At 42.9% G+C, this 12,251-nt stretch overlaps 1 protein-coding gene and 1 long non-coding RNA gene across 2 annotated transcripts; both read right to left on the reverse strand.

Moving 5' to 3' along the window:
* Positions 1 to 4,652: 4,652 nt before the first annotated feature.
* On the reverse strand, positions 4,653 to 9,449 carry LOC143786265 (germ cell nuclear acidic protein-like). The gene is made up of 11 exons (XM_077275542.1): positions 9,347 to 9,449; positions 9,138 to 9,180; positions 8,990 to 9,054; positions 8,129 to 8,174; positions 7,890 to 8,034; positions 7,267 to 7,396; positions 6,488 to 6,695; positions 6,130 to 6,218; positions 5,759 to 5,827; positions 5,509 to 5,608; positions 4,653 to 4,906 (listed from the first exon to the last, which is right to left on the reverse strand). The coding sequence occupies exons 1-8, from the start codon at positions 9,447 to 9,449 to the stop codon at positions 6,134 to 6,136; spliced, it is 825 nt and encodes a 274-aa protein (XP_077131657.1). The 3' UTR covers positions 4,653 to 4,906; positions 5,509 to 5,608; positions 5,759 to 5,827; positions 6,130 to 6,133.
* A 52-nt stretch (positions 9,450 to 9,501) lies between these two features.
* LOC143785770 (uncharacterized) lies at positions 9,502 to 11,932 on the reverse strand. The gene is made up of 3 exons (XR_013218076.1): positions 11,803 to 11,932; positions 9,939 to 10,026; positions 9,502 to 9,547 (listed from the first exon to the last, which is right to left on the reverse strand). It is a non-coding gene; the product is annotated as an uncharacterized LOC143785770 (long non-coding RNA).
* Positions 11,933 to 12,251: the final 319 nt, after the last annotated feature.

Genomic DNA, 12,251 nt, shown 5'->3' on the forward strand with positions numbered 1-12,251 from the left:
GCAGGTGAAGGTTGGTACTGGCAGGCACGGCTCATATACAGGCAAGCTGATGCTGTTGGGCACGGCTAGTATGCAGGCAGGCTGATGCTTAAAGACATGGCTAATATACAGGCCAGTTTGATGCTGGCGAGCACGGCTGATGTCCAAGCAGGCTGATGCTGGCAGATACGGCTTGATATATTGAAAAACTGGAAAGCAGTCAAAAGGCAAGTACGGACAGACAGGTTTGCAGCATGTAATTGACTGTCGGGCACTGGGGACCTGACATATATGATGATGATCTTTAATTTGTATTTGTAGTTTTAAGTTAATGAGATTCTGGTGCCTCGGGGTGGGTCTTGACAGATCTTTAAATGGTGCTGTGCTTACTTATTTATCTGTATTGGCTTATTACAGGTCATTGATCCTTCAGTGACCTGCCCCATATTTTACATATTGCATAGACTATTGTGGGGTTAGAAAAGAAAAATGTATCTTTTCCCAAAATTATAGCCACACACCACCAAAGTGTCATCATTTTTTTCAGAGAAGAATGAGTATAATTGCGCAGTTTTTCAACAACTTCTGTTACTGGATGGGCTACTTGACTGCCTTTGTTCGGCAGTGACACAGCGGTGTTTTTATTATTATTTATTATTATAGCGCCATTTATTTCATGGAGCTTTACATGTGAAAAAGGGGTATACATTGGATCATCCTTTTTGGTCCTTACATTTTTGTAGCATTAGTGGTCTATCATGCTGATATTTGTGCAACCTGAGTATGGCTGGATAAAAACTGGTTTGAGCTGTTGCATGAGGTATCAGGGCTCCCAGCACAGCAGTCTTACACTAGTCCATCACCCACCTCATCTTTAAACTTAAATACAAAGCTCTAAATGCTGGTTAAAGGCCCCGTCACACACAGCGACGCTGCAGCGATACAGACAACGATGCTGATCGCTGCAGCGTCGCTGTTTAGTCGCTGTTTGATCGCTGGGGAGCTGTCACACAGACCGCTCTTCAGCGACCAACAATGCTGAGGTCCCCGGGTAACCAGGGTAAACATCGGGTTGCTAAGCTACACTACATACTTACATTCGCATCCCCCGGCGTCCGCTTCCTGCACTGACTGTGAGTGCCGGCCTTAACAGCAGAGCGGTGACGTCACCGCTGTGCTGTGCTTTCACTTTCACTTTACGGCGCTCAGTCAGTGTGGGAAGCGGACGCCGGGGGACGCGAAGGTAAGTATGTAGGGTTTGTTTTTTTACATTTTACACTGGTAACCAGGGTAAACATCGGGTTACTAAGCGCGGCCCTGCGCTTAGTAACCCGATGTTTACCCTGGTTACCAGTGAAGACATCGCTGAATCCGTGTCACACACACCGATTCAGCAATGTCAGCGGGACCTAAACGACCGAAAAAAAAGTCCAGGCCAATCCGACACGACCAGCGATCTCACAGCAGGGGCCTGGTCGCTGGTTCGTGTCAAACATAGCGAGATCGCTACTGAGGTCGCTGTTGCGTCACAAAACTTGTGACTCAGCAGCGATATCGCTAGCGATCTCGCTATGTGAGACGGGGCCTTAAGACTCTGATATCTCATGTATGGCTGATGGCTAACTGCTGCTGTGCCATTCCATAATTTCTACTGTGCGTGAATTGATCTGTCAAATACCTATGTTACTATCCCTAAATTTTTCTAACATTAGTTGTCTAGAAAGCTGATATGTTTGCCACCTGAGTGTGGCTGAGCAAAAAACAGTTTTAGCTGTTGCATGAGGTATCAGGGCTTCCATCACAGCAGGCTTACATCGGTCCATCACCCACCTAGACTATATTTTAAACTTAAATTCAAAGCTATAAATGCTGGTCCAGATGTAAGGAGGTGGCAGAGAACCTCATTTGCCCCTCCCCTATGCGGAGCCCATGCAGCCCTGTTTGCACATTGTATATGCTATCCTATTGTGTTCTATATCTTTATTGCACTGAATGTGTCATGTGGCCCTATGTTGTTGATTTCCTATTGTAATATGCTGTGCTGTGTTTACCCTGTGATGTTGTGCTGTGTCGGTAATGCCCCTATATGCTCCTGGTCAGAAGCTCGGGCATGTCAGCCCTGAGCAGATGTGTGGCTGCAGCCTGGGCATTGCCAGACTCCCAGTGGGGAGAGGATCTGCTGCTCCAGGCCAAAGGACACAATGGGGCATTGCCAGACTCCCAGGAGGGAGGGAATTTGCTGCCCCAGACAAAGGACCACAACATGGGCCCCAGGACTTTGGATGAGCCCTAACTGAAGGGACTATTAGTGTCCAGATTCCAGTGAGTGGACTGATTGCCTTATCTCAGCTACCGTGACTGTTGTGGGTACAGCTGTGGATAGTGTCAGGGAAAGAGCAGGAAGCCAGTGTTGTATCTTCTTTTCTACTACCTGCTTTACTTCTTTTTATTGCAAAGCATAAAATAAAGTTATCCCTGTAGGATCACAGTGGTGACCCTGAATTTTGATTGCCAGACTACAGTAGCTGGAAGAAAAGGTTCTTGCCTTGATCTTGTTGTCTGCCCTCCAGGAGGCAGAATATCCTAGTCCCTGTGTCTTTGTTCTTCTACCTTGTCTCATTCCATTACCTTGTCTGAACTTTGTCCTACCTCTGTCTCCTTGTCTGTGGCTTCTTCCCCTGCTGTGTCTTTCCTTGTGTCCTCTCTGTTGGCTTATGCTCCACACACTTGCGGCTCTGCCTGCTCTGTACCTTTGTGGCTTTACCTCTGCTTCGCACTCCTGCGGTTCTGCTCCATTCTACTCTGCTCCGCTCCTGTTGCTGCATGAATCTCTTGCTGATGCTCCTCTCCGCATTCCTTGTGGTTCCGCTCTGCTCAGCTTCTGCTGCTGCAGTAAACTCTTGCTGCAGCTCCTCTCCGCATTCCTTGCGGTTCTGCTCTGCTTAGCTTTTGTTGCTGCGCTATCTCTTGCTGCTCTACCGCTCCTATCCGCAGCCTTGCGGTTCTCTTTCTGTGTGAACAGGTCCCAACCTGTTCCTTCATTCTCCTTTCCTTCTGGCTTGTTTCCGTACCTGCACCTCCTGTGTGAACAGGTCCCTACCTGTTCCTTCATACTACATATCCGTACCTGCACCTCCAGTGTGAACAGGTCCCTACCTGTTCCTTCATACTACATATCCATACCTGCACCTCCTGTGTGAACAGATCCCTACCTGTTCCTTCATACAACACACCAACCAGCCTTGTGTCTCTGCCGTGCCTGCCAGCCTTGTGTCTCTGCTGCGCCTGCCAGCCTTGTGTCTCTGCTGTGCCTTCCAGCCTTGTGTCTCTGCCGTGCCTGCCAGCCTTGTGTCTCTGATGTGCCTGCCAGCCTTGTGTCTCTGCTGTGCCTGCCAGCCTTGTGTCTCTGCCGTGCCTGCCAGTCTTGTTTCTCTGCCGTGCCTGCCAGCCTTGTGTCTCTGCCGTGCCTGCTAGCCTTGTGTCTCTGCCGTTCCTGCTATTACTGTGACTCCACAAGCCCTGTGTCTCAGCCGTGCCAGCCTACTCATCTGAGTTTCATCCGTGCTCATCTGCTAGTCCAGCCTGATGCCCGCACCTGTCCTAGTGTTCCTGTTCTCCAAGTGGGATCAGCAGCCACAGCCAGACACCACCCTGGAGTAGCACCTGGCAGCTGCCTGCCGCACAAGCCTGACCTCACCATCAGAGGCTCCAGTGAAGACCAAGGCAGCTGTCATAGTCACGCCCCTTCCAGGGTAGTCTGGTTTGTGGCACAGTGGGGCCACAAACCCCCGAGCTCACGCCCACCAGTCAGGACGTGAGCGTGACACTCATGCTGTAAAATAATACCATTTGTACTCATATTCAATTGATGCCAAATTTCCTGGTGTCTGCCCCTAATTTAAGCTGTTTTGACAGCTTTTTGGTTTTGCCTCCCATTGAATTCAATTTGGTTTGGATATGTTCGTTGAACTGTTTGACGAAAGTGTTTGCTGAACATTGGGTACATTCTCTCATCTTTACCCAGGAGGCACAGCCTCTTGAAGGTGCTGTCTAGATGTATTCACAAGGAAGCCAGGGAGGACTTCACTGGCTGTTCATCATGCAACCACAGTCGATCACCCCACTGTCAGAAGTTAGCAGTCCGGGTTTGTTTGCAGGTAAAGGCAGATATCCAGTGGGAAATAGAAGAAATATTGGAGCTGGGGATAATACGAAAGTCAAAAAGTTTGTGGGCCTCCCTAGTTGTGCCAAAACAGGACCAGGCCACCATATTTTGTGTGTACTACCAAACTTGCAATCATCTGATCGCTTGTGCTATGCACAGCAAAGCCACAGGATTCTATACAGTATATAGCAAAATTTATGGTCTCCTATGGATGCCAGCCACGGACTGGTTTTCACAGTAGTACCATCATGACAGGCACATCAGACTCCATATTGGTAATCAATTCCTTGGGGCGCCAATGGACGCATAGAACGGTGAGCCCCTGTCGGTGCACATTAAATGCTGACAGTGGCATTTAACAGTTTAACAGCCACAGACAGAGGTCCGCTCCTCTCGGCTGTTCGAGGCAGATGATGGCTGAATAACACAAGTAGACGACATTGATTGTAAAATGTTTAGCAACAGCCATCGTTTTACAGAACAAAAGTCCAAAACTAGAGAGAATTAATTCATTTATTTTTCATCATATTTATATCTAACTCAGAAAAATTGGAATAAAAAGTTTTGACTATTAATGTTCAAATGTCCAACGCCATATCCATTGCTGGGCAGCTCTGAAAAAAAAACACATGTAGAGATTCTCCAGGTCTTGGAAACTGCATCTGATTGTGTTCTCGGCGCAGGTCGGTGTAGGTAGTGACCTTTTTCTTCCAAGATCTGTCATTCCTGTATAGAAGTGATAAAGTCACCTTTCTCATTAACCTGAAAAGAATTAAAAGACATGTTTTTAGAAACTTGAAAATATGTACTGGCTATCAAATGAAACAAACCAAGCGAAGGCAAGTTCAACATTATATTTTTGGTCATCAGCTGAAGTTGAAATAGGCATGAAATATTGCATTATATATTGTCTACAAAAAAGGCCAATTTGGAAATTGAAAATAGGAAGTTGCCAATATTAGTGTAATGTTAGAAAAATGCAATATGAACCATACGATTATGGTGAGGGTACTCATAATAGATCTATACGGCATGTAATGTTTGAGGGACTAATCTCGCCCGTCAGATTGTGTGTTTGCGATTCTTCCGCAGCAGTAGGCTGATAACTTTCATCGATTACTTCCTTTCTCAACCAGATTTAAATAATTGTACAGCAAGAAAAAATAATAATTGTTGAAAATAAATGCAATAATAAAAACTATATTGCATTTCTTCTCTTATTATGCCTTGCTTTCATTATCATGTCCTCGCTGTTTCACTTCTTGAAAGCAAGAATGATTGTTACTTACAATGATTTAGTATTGACATGGAGAACATATATATATATATATACATACATATAGGAAAAACACAGACATATTTACCTGGAAAATACATGTTGGAAGCTTTGTGCCAATCAGAAGAGGTGGATTCTGAATGTTTGCTCTTAGCTGCTTGTGATGAAGACGTAAACTGATTGTCTCCCTACATGGTGAAAAAAGGCAAAATATATAAAAACATTTAAGCTTTAAACGATAAAACTCAATAAGAGACTAAATTAGAGACTCAAGATTCTAAATATTTTAAAAATCACTTATTATAGATTGCTGACAATAGTGGAGGATTCGTTCTTACCTCCATCACAGGTAGATGAGATGACGATATTTAGATAAATCTCAAATCAAATCAAATCAAATAATGAACCTGGAAATATAAAGGAAAATAATTACATCCAACAAAGCTTAAAATCATAGAAGGTTTTCCAAAGCATTGTAGATAATTGCTGGGAATTGTCAATCATTCCATATCCAGCGAGTTATGGGAAATGTAACCAGGGATTATCTGGTAACCTATGAGGACGGATTCTGAATCTTTGCTGCTAATGACTTGTGCTGGTGATGAGCACAGATATCTTTTCGCTACTCAGGAGAAAATATATAAAAGTGTCTGAAATTTAAATTATAAAGAAACAAAATTAGAGACTAAATATTCTGAAGGATAGTTACATGTTTAGCAGATGGACAGTTGATGTAATCGGCCTCCACACCGGCGGCAGTAACATTTATTGTCAGGTATCTTTTTAAAACGCCCAATTCTGCAAAGACAAAGAGAAACATTGGTTACCGGACTGGAATGAACATTCATTAATACCAAGGATTATATTAAAAAGTCGAAATTGAAAGCAATATATTAAGAACTGTCCCCAGCACAGAAAATACAACATGTAGCATCCTAAACCCTACAGCCCCCGACGTCAGTCCGCTCTGATAGTAAAGTATAAAAGCATTACACCAACAGAACCGCACTGACATCTCTCCGCAGTGATTGTGTTTCATGAGGAGATGAATAATAAAATCCACTTACTCTTTATCACACAGGGAGCATTTGTAGTTGTACTTATAGTGGATGGTATAACTGTGTTGTTCTGTCACTTTTGGCAGCTCGGGATGGTTACGATTTACTATTCTTGTGACCTCCTGCCATAACGGGCCATGGTTGTCTCTGTCTTCAGCTAAGCATATCCAACAGGCGGCATGGCATAACTCGTGAGCAAGTGTGGATCGTACTCGCACTAAAACAAGAGTTTATACAGTTAGGAGAAAATCTGAGCACACCCTGATTGAACTGTTTGATTTTACATATCAGGACAAAATGCAAAATACACCCTGAGATGAACAACACGTGACAAGTCAACCGTGCCATTATTTATTCACCGAAAACTGCATCAAAATGCAGAACCAGAGAGTGAAAAATAAGTACACCCCATGAATCAATAGCTTTTAGAATCATCTTTAGCAGCAATAACTTGAAGTTGCATCAATGGTGTCCTTAATTTATCACACATTGCTCTTGCATTTTGGCTTATTTTTTAAAAATAAATAATGATGTAGTATTTTGTAGTATTTTTTTTTCATGTTGTTTTCTGAGATTCCATTTCCCTACTTTTAGGGCCTTCTAAGGACCTGAGGTTTTTTTTCTTCTGATATGTAAAATATTAGAATTCAAATAGGGTGTACTTAGTTTTTCTTATGGTAGTATGTACAATGAGTTTATAAGATGTACTACATCACAAGTAGCAGTTTTTTTGCCCTGTATACAGGTTGTCTTATGAAGCTGGAAGATGGATGTGATGTGAAACCTACCGGCAGAATCACAGACTTTTTCAGAAAGCTCAATCACTGAGTAGCGGCGGTCATTATCCAGCTTTTGGGTGCATTGGCCGGATGCTGATGTCAGCCTCTTGCTCCACGAAATCTCCATTTTCTCAGGGAGCTAAAATAGAGGAAACAAATTCCATTGCATCTGTAAACTCTTTCACCCCAATCTTACAAAGTACCCAACTCTCATTTTTGATTTACAACACCGATCTATTGTATGGGGCATGGGGTCTACCCGGAAGTCCAAGATGTGAGAACAAAAATAAAAAAAAACTTTTTCTAAAATGTCCAGATATCAACTAAATGATTTTTAAATATAAATGTAAAAATCATGTGAACTTCAAGCCAAAAGTTGCTAATCTTTTTGTCTCTGCATGGTGGATCATCTAAGGTTTTCACTCATCCCACAGATAAGAAGATGGTGATGACATTTACCAACCTAAGCGAGATTTACCGGAGATTTTCAATAACTATATTACAGAAACATGACAAAGGGGTTAGGATGCCTTTCACAAAGTTAGAGCCATTTTTCTTGGAATTTATTATTTAAAGGGGGAGATAATAGAGAAGTCATGTATCACCCAGAAACCGATGACAAGATGTGATACCTTATTACTGAAGACTGTCCTGTTGTAGAGATTGTACAGACGGTCCACCAGCTCTTCCTTTGTTTCCTGGAAGTGGGTAACATAGATGGAAGTTGGAGAAATAATGTCTTCCAGGAAACAGCCGGGGATGTTACATAGTGGTGTCCTGGGAAACATACGGAATCATATATAAATCTACAGGAAAGATATTACCTAGTTCATGGCTTTATATTGAGGTAGATGCATCTGGCATAACTTACCTCTCCTCTGTAGCAGAGCTCTCCTCGCTGTCAGATGGTATATTATCTATACAGAATTATGGAACAGTGAAAATACATTTTATAAGGCTCAAATCAGACATTAGTTAGTATGAAGGTCCGTACTAGAGAGGGGTCTGTAAATATAGAGTGTAGAAGATCAGAAGTGAACATGTCCTCAATGGTTGGAGGGTGGACCCTCAAATGGTAGGGGTCCGTTCTCTGGGGCCTTCATGTAAAATAAGACTAGAGGTCCTATCACCTCATTTGCTGATTCATGGTAGCCTCCATTGTTTTTAATGGAGATGTGGGATTCCTTGTGCAGGGCTTTCTCTATTGATGTCTATTGGATTTGTGAAAAGAGACAAGCAAATGTATTGCCCATCTTTAATATATTCTATAGGGACAACAATGGCAATAAGTCAACATGGCGTGGAAGTGTCCGAGACATAGGACCCACACCAATCAAGCATGTGTAAAATAGGATTACCTCTGTAAGGTATCTTTAATTTAGCCCATTATCAACCATGTACAGCCCTCATTAGTAGAGAATGAATGGAGAGTGCTCGGGAGTTGGGCCCACTTCTTTCCCAGCAGATGATGGTTGTGTCGTTCAGCCATCATCTGCCTCTAACAGCTGAGAGTGGATTGGAGCTCTGCCTGCTTGTGTTAACCTGTTAAATGCTGCTGTCATTCTCTGACAATGGCATTTACAGCACATTTCCCAGGTGGCTCGCTGTTCCAACTCCTGATCAGCGCCCTTGTAATTGTTTGATTTGTAAACTGACCTGTGACAGTACAGAAAACTCATTGTTATTTCTACAATAACATAAATCTGGATTGTGTCTAGAAATGATAACTTACTAGTATACGTGGAAGTTCCTCCAGTATTTGATTCGTCATCATCAGTATTACTGATTCCATCGGAGCTGTGAAATAAATGTAACAGACTATGAGCCGCCATTAGTCATTAATCCCCATCATGTATCTAGTAATGGAGGAGATGTCTTACCAGGTGGAACTGTCCGTATCATCTGAAGTTGGTAAAATCAGATCTGTGGGGGCAACAAAACATAAATCTCTTATTAGACTACTGTAATAGCATCGACTGAGGCTCAATATCAAATAAATAAATCCTAATAAAGTATCCAGTGTACCCCTCTATGTACATGGGGAAAAATATCACATAACCTTGGATGGTATCTAGAAATGATAACTTACTATTATGCGTGGAAGTTCCTGCCCTATTGGAATCATCATCATCATCAGCAAGAATGATGGCATCGGAGCTGTGGAATAAATGTAACAGATTGTGAGCCACCATTAATCATTAATCCCCATCATGTGCTTAGTAATGGAGGAGACGTGGGTCTTACCAGGTGGAACTGTCCGGACCATGATCTGAAGGTGGTACAATCAGATCTGTGGGGGCAACACAACATAAATCTCTCATTAGACTATTGTAATAGCAAAGACTGAGGCTCAATATCAAAAGACATAAATCCTAATAAAGTATCCAGTGTACCCCTATATGTACATGAGGCAAAAAAATCACATTCAGCTACAGTGACCTGCCCAGTGCATGGCCACCATGAGAAGCAATCCCCAAATCCCCATTTTTGTCTGACTTCATAATGCCTGCATGAATATCCCTGACCAAATACTGAAAATAAATGGTTAATATGAGCTTATTTACTGTAGGTGGACAATAGAAATAAATCCAAGCCCTGACCACAAGGTGTGATCTGCACCCAATTATTACAATGTGGCATCAATATGTATCAGAGCCTTTACTGGATTAGGGGTACAGTACCTGGTAAACTCGGGGTCGGGCCCAAATTGAAGCCAGTGATGTTATCTTGGCCTGGAGACCTTGGTATTGGCCTCTTTCTTGGATGAGACTGAAAAAATGGCAAACATGTCAGATAGATTCTATAACCATGAACATCTACAATGTATAATCTTACTCCATATTCCACTGATTACAGGTAGACACCGATATGAATGTGGTTTCCATCGGCCTGTGCTTATTTCATGCACAGACTATGACGGGTGTGCCGGACACTTATGGTTAGGATATGGATAGGGTAGCGGTGGTGACATTTATGTGTCTTCATACAATATTATTATGTATCCTGTACATGGACATATTGTCACAAACATTACAAGTGAGGGCAGTCTTTTCTCTGCAAGCATGACTCAAATTATCACCCCATCTACTCAGAGTTATATTTTCGGTCCCACCATCTTTTTCTCGAACTTTTATCCCAAATATATTTTACCGTATATACTCGAGTATAAGCCCATTTTTTTAGACTGAAATTGCCCCTCTCAGCTTATACTCGAGTCATACCCAGGGGTTGGTAGGGGAGGGGGAGCGGGGGCTGTCTAATAATACTCACCTGCTCCTGGCACGGTCCCTGCACATCCCTGGTTCTCCAGGCGCTGACAGCTTCTTCCTGTATTGAGCGGTCACATGGTACCGCTCATTACAGTAATGAATATGGACCCCACTCCACTCCCACAGGGGTGGAGCCGCATATTCATTACTGTAATGAGCGGTACCATGCGACCGCTCACTACAAGAAGAAGCTGCCGGCACCGGGGAACAGACGTGAAGGGACCATGCCAGGAGCAGGTGAGTATAACGCAGTGCGCGATATTCACCTGCTCCCCGTTCCACCGGCGGCGCCGCTGCGTCTTCCCCGTCCTCTGCACTGACGCTCAGGTCAGAGGGTGCGATGACGCTATTAGTGCGCGCCGCCCTCTTCCTGAACAGTCAGTGCAGAGGACAGGGAAGACACAGCGGCGGTAGGCGGTGGAATGTGGAGCAGGTGAATATAGCAAGTGCCGGGGGCCTGAGAGGTGAGTATGTAATTTTTTATTTTTTTTAATCGCAGCAACAGCATATCGGGCAAATATCTGTATGGAGCATCTTATGGGGCCATGTGCAGCATTATATGGGGCAAACATCTGAATGGGGCATCTTATGGGGCCATGTGCAGCATTATAATGGGCAAATATCTGTATGGAGCATCTTATGGGGCCATGTGCAGCATTATATGGGGCAAATATCTCTATGGAGCATCTTATGAGGCCATTTGCAGCATTATATGGGGCAAATATCTCTATGGAGAATCTTATGGGGCCATAATCCGCATTTGTGAAGCATTATACGGGGCAAATGTGTCTATGGAGCATCTTATGGGGCCATAATCAGCATTTGTGCAGCATTGTATGGGGCAAATGTCTGTATGGAGCATTTTATTGGGCCATAATCAACATTTGTGCAGCATTATATGGGGTATATTTTAATATGGAGCATCTTATGGAGCCTATCATAAATTGTTTGGAGCATTATATGGGGCGTATATTGCATGGAGCATATTATGGGGCCATCATGAACTTTATGGAGCATTATATGGGGCTTCTGATTCAATATAGATATTTAAAAACATTTAACCTACTGATGTCTCAATTAATTTTACTTTTATTGGTATCTATTTTTATTTTTTAAATTTACCAGTAGCTGCTGCATTTTCCACCCTAGGCTTATACTTGAGTCATTAAGTTTTCCCAGTTTTTTTGTGGCAAAATTAGGGGGCTCTGCTTATACTCGGGTCGGCTTATACTCGAGTATATACGGTAGTTACTTAAGAATATAAAATGATGCTCACCTGATGTAAATCGTCATCATCGCTGCTGTCCTCGGTGTCAGAGAGAACAATAATACGCTTAAATCGCTTTTTTCGCATCATATTTGCACAAGTCACTCACAACACTCCTCTCTCCACAAACGCCTACAAAACCCTCAACGGAACCCTGGATGACGGGGCGTTCTATATAGTCCAGCCATTTGTGACGTCATTAGAATGCTGTAGTTGTTTGCTCATTTTTTGTATTTTACAACTTTACTTAATTATACAAAAGATACTGTACAAATACAAAAAAAGGAAATCAGACAAAAACAACAATCTTCCTAATTCCTTCACTCTCGACCCTTTTCCAATTGTTCAGAAAAAATAATAATAAAAAACCCCACATAAACCAACATTACAAAATAAAGAAACCTCCACTGATGTTTAAGCTGTTGATTGTCTCTCCCCCGAGTTTTATTCTCTCCACT

This window comes from Ranitomeya variabilis, chromosome 7, assembly GCF_051348905.1.
Source record: "Ranitomeya variabilis isolate aRanVar5 chromosome 7, aRanVar5.hap1, whole genome shotgun sequence".
Classification (NCBI taxonomy): Eukaryota; Metazoa; Chordata; class Amphibia; order Anura; family Dendrobatidae; genus Ranitomeya; species Ranitomeya variabilis.

Excerpts from the sequence above, each read along its gene's own strand:
- LOC143786265 (XM_077275542.1), bottom strand. The coding sequence starts at position 9,449 with ATGGTGGCTCACAATCTGTTACATTTATTCCACAGCTCCGATGCCATC. Across the intron at positions 8,175-8,989 it reads AGGAACTTCCACGTATACTA|ATAATATACCATCTGACAGC; the intron begins GTAAGTTATCAT and ends AATTCTGTATAG. Across the intron at positions 6,696-7,266 it reads AAAAGTCTGTGATTCTGCCG|TGCGAGTACGATCCACACTT; the intron begins GTAGGTTTCACA and ends CTCTTGTTTTAG.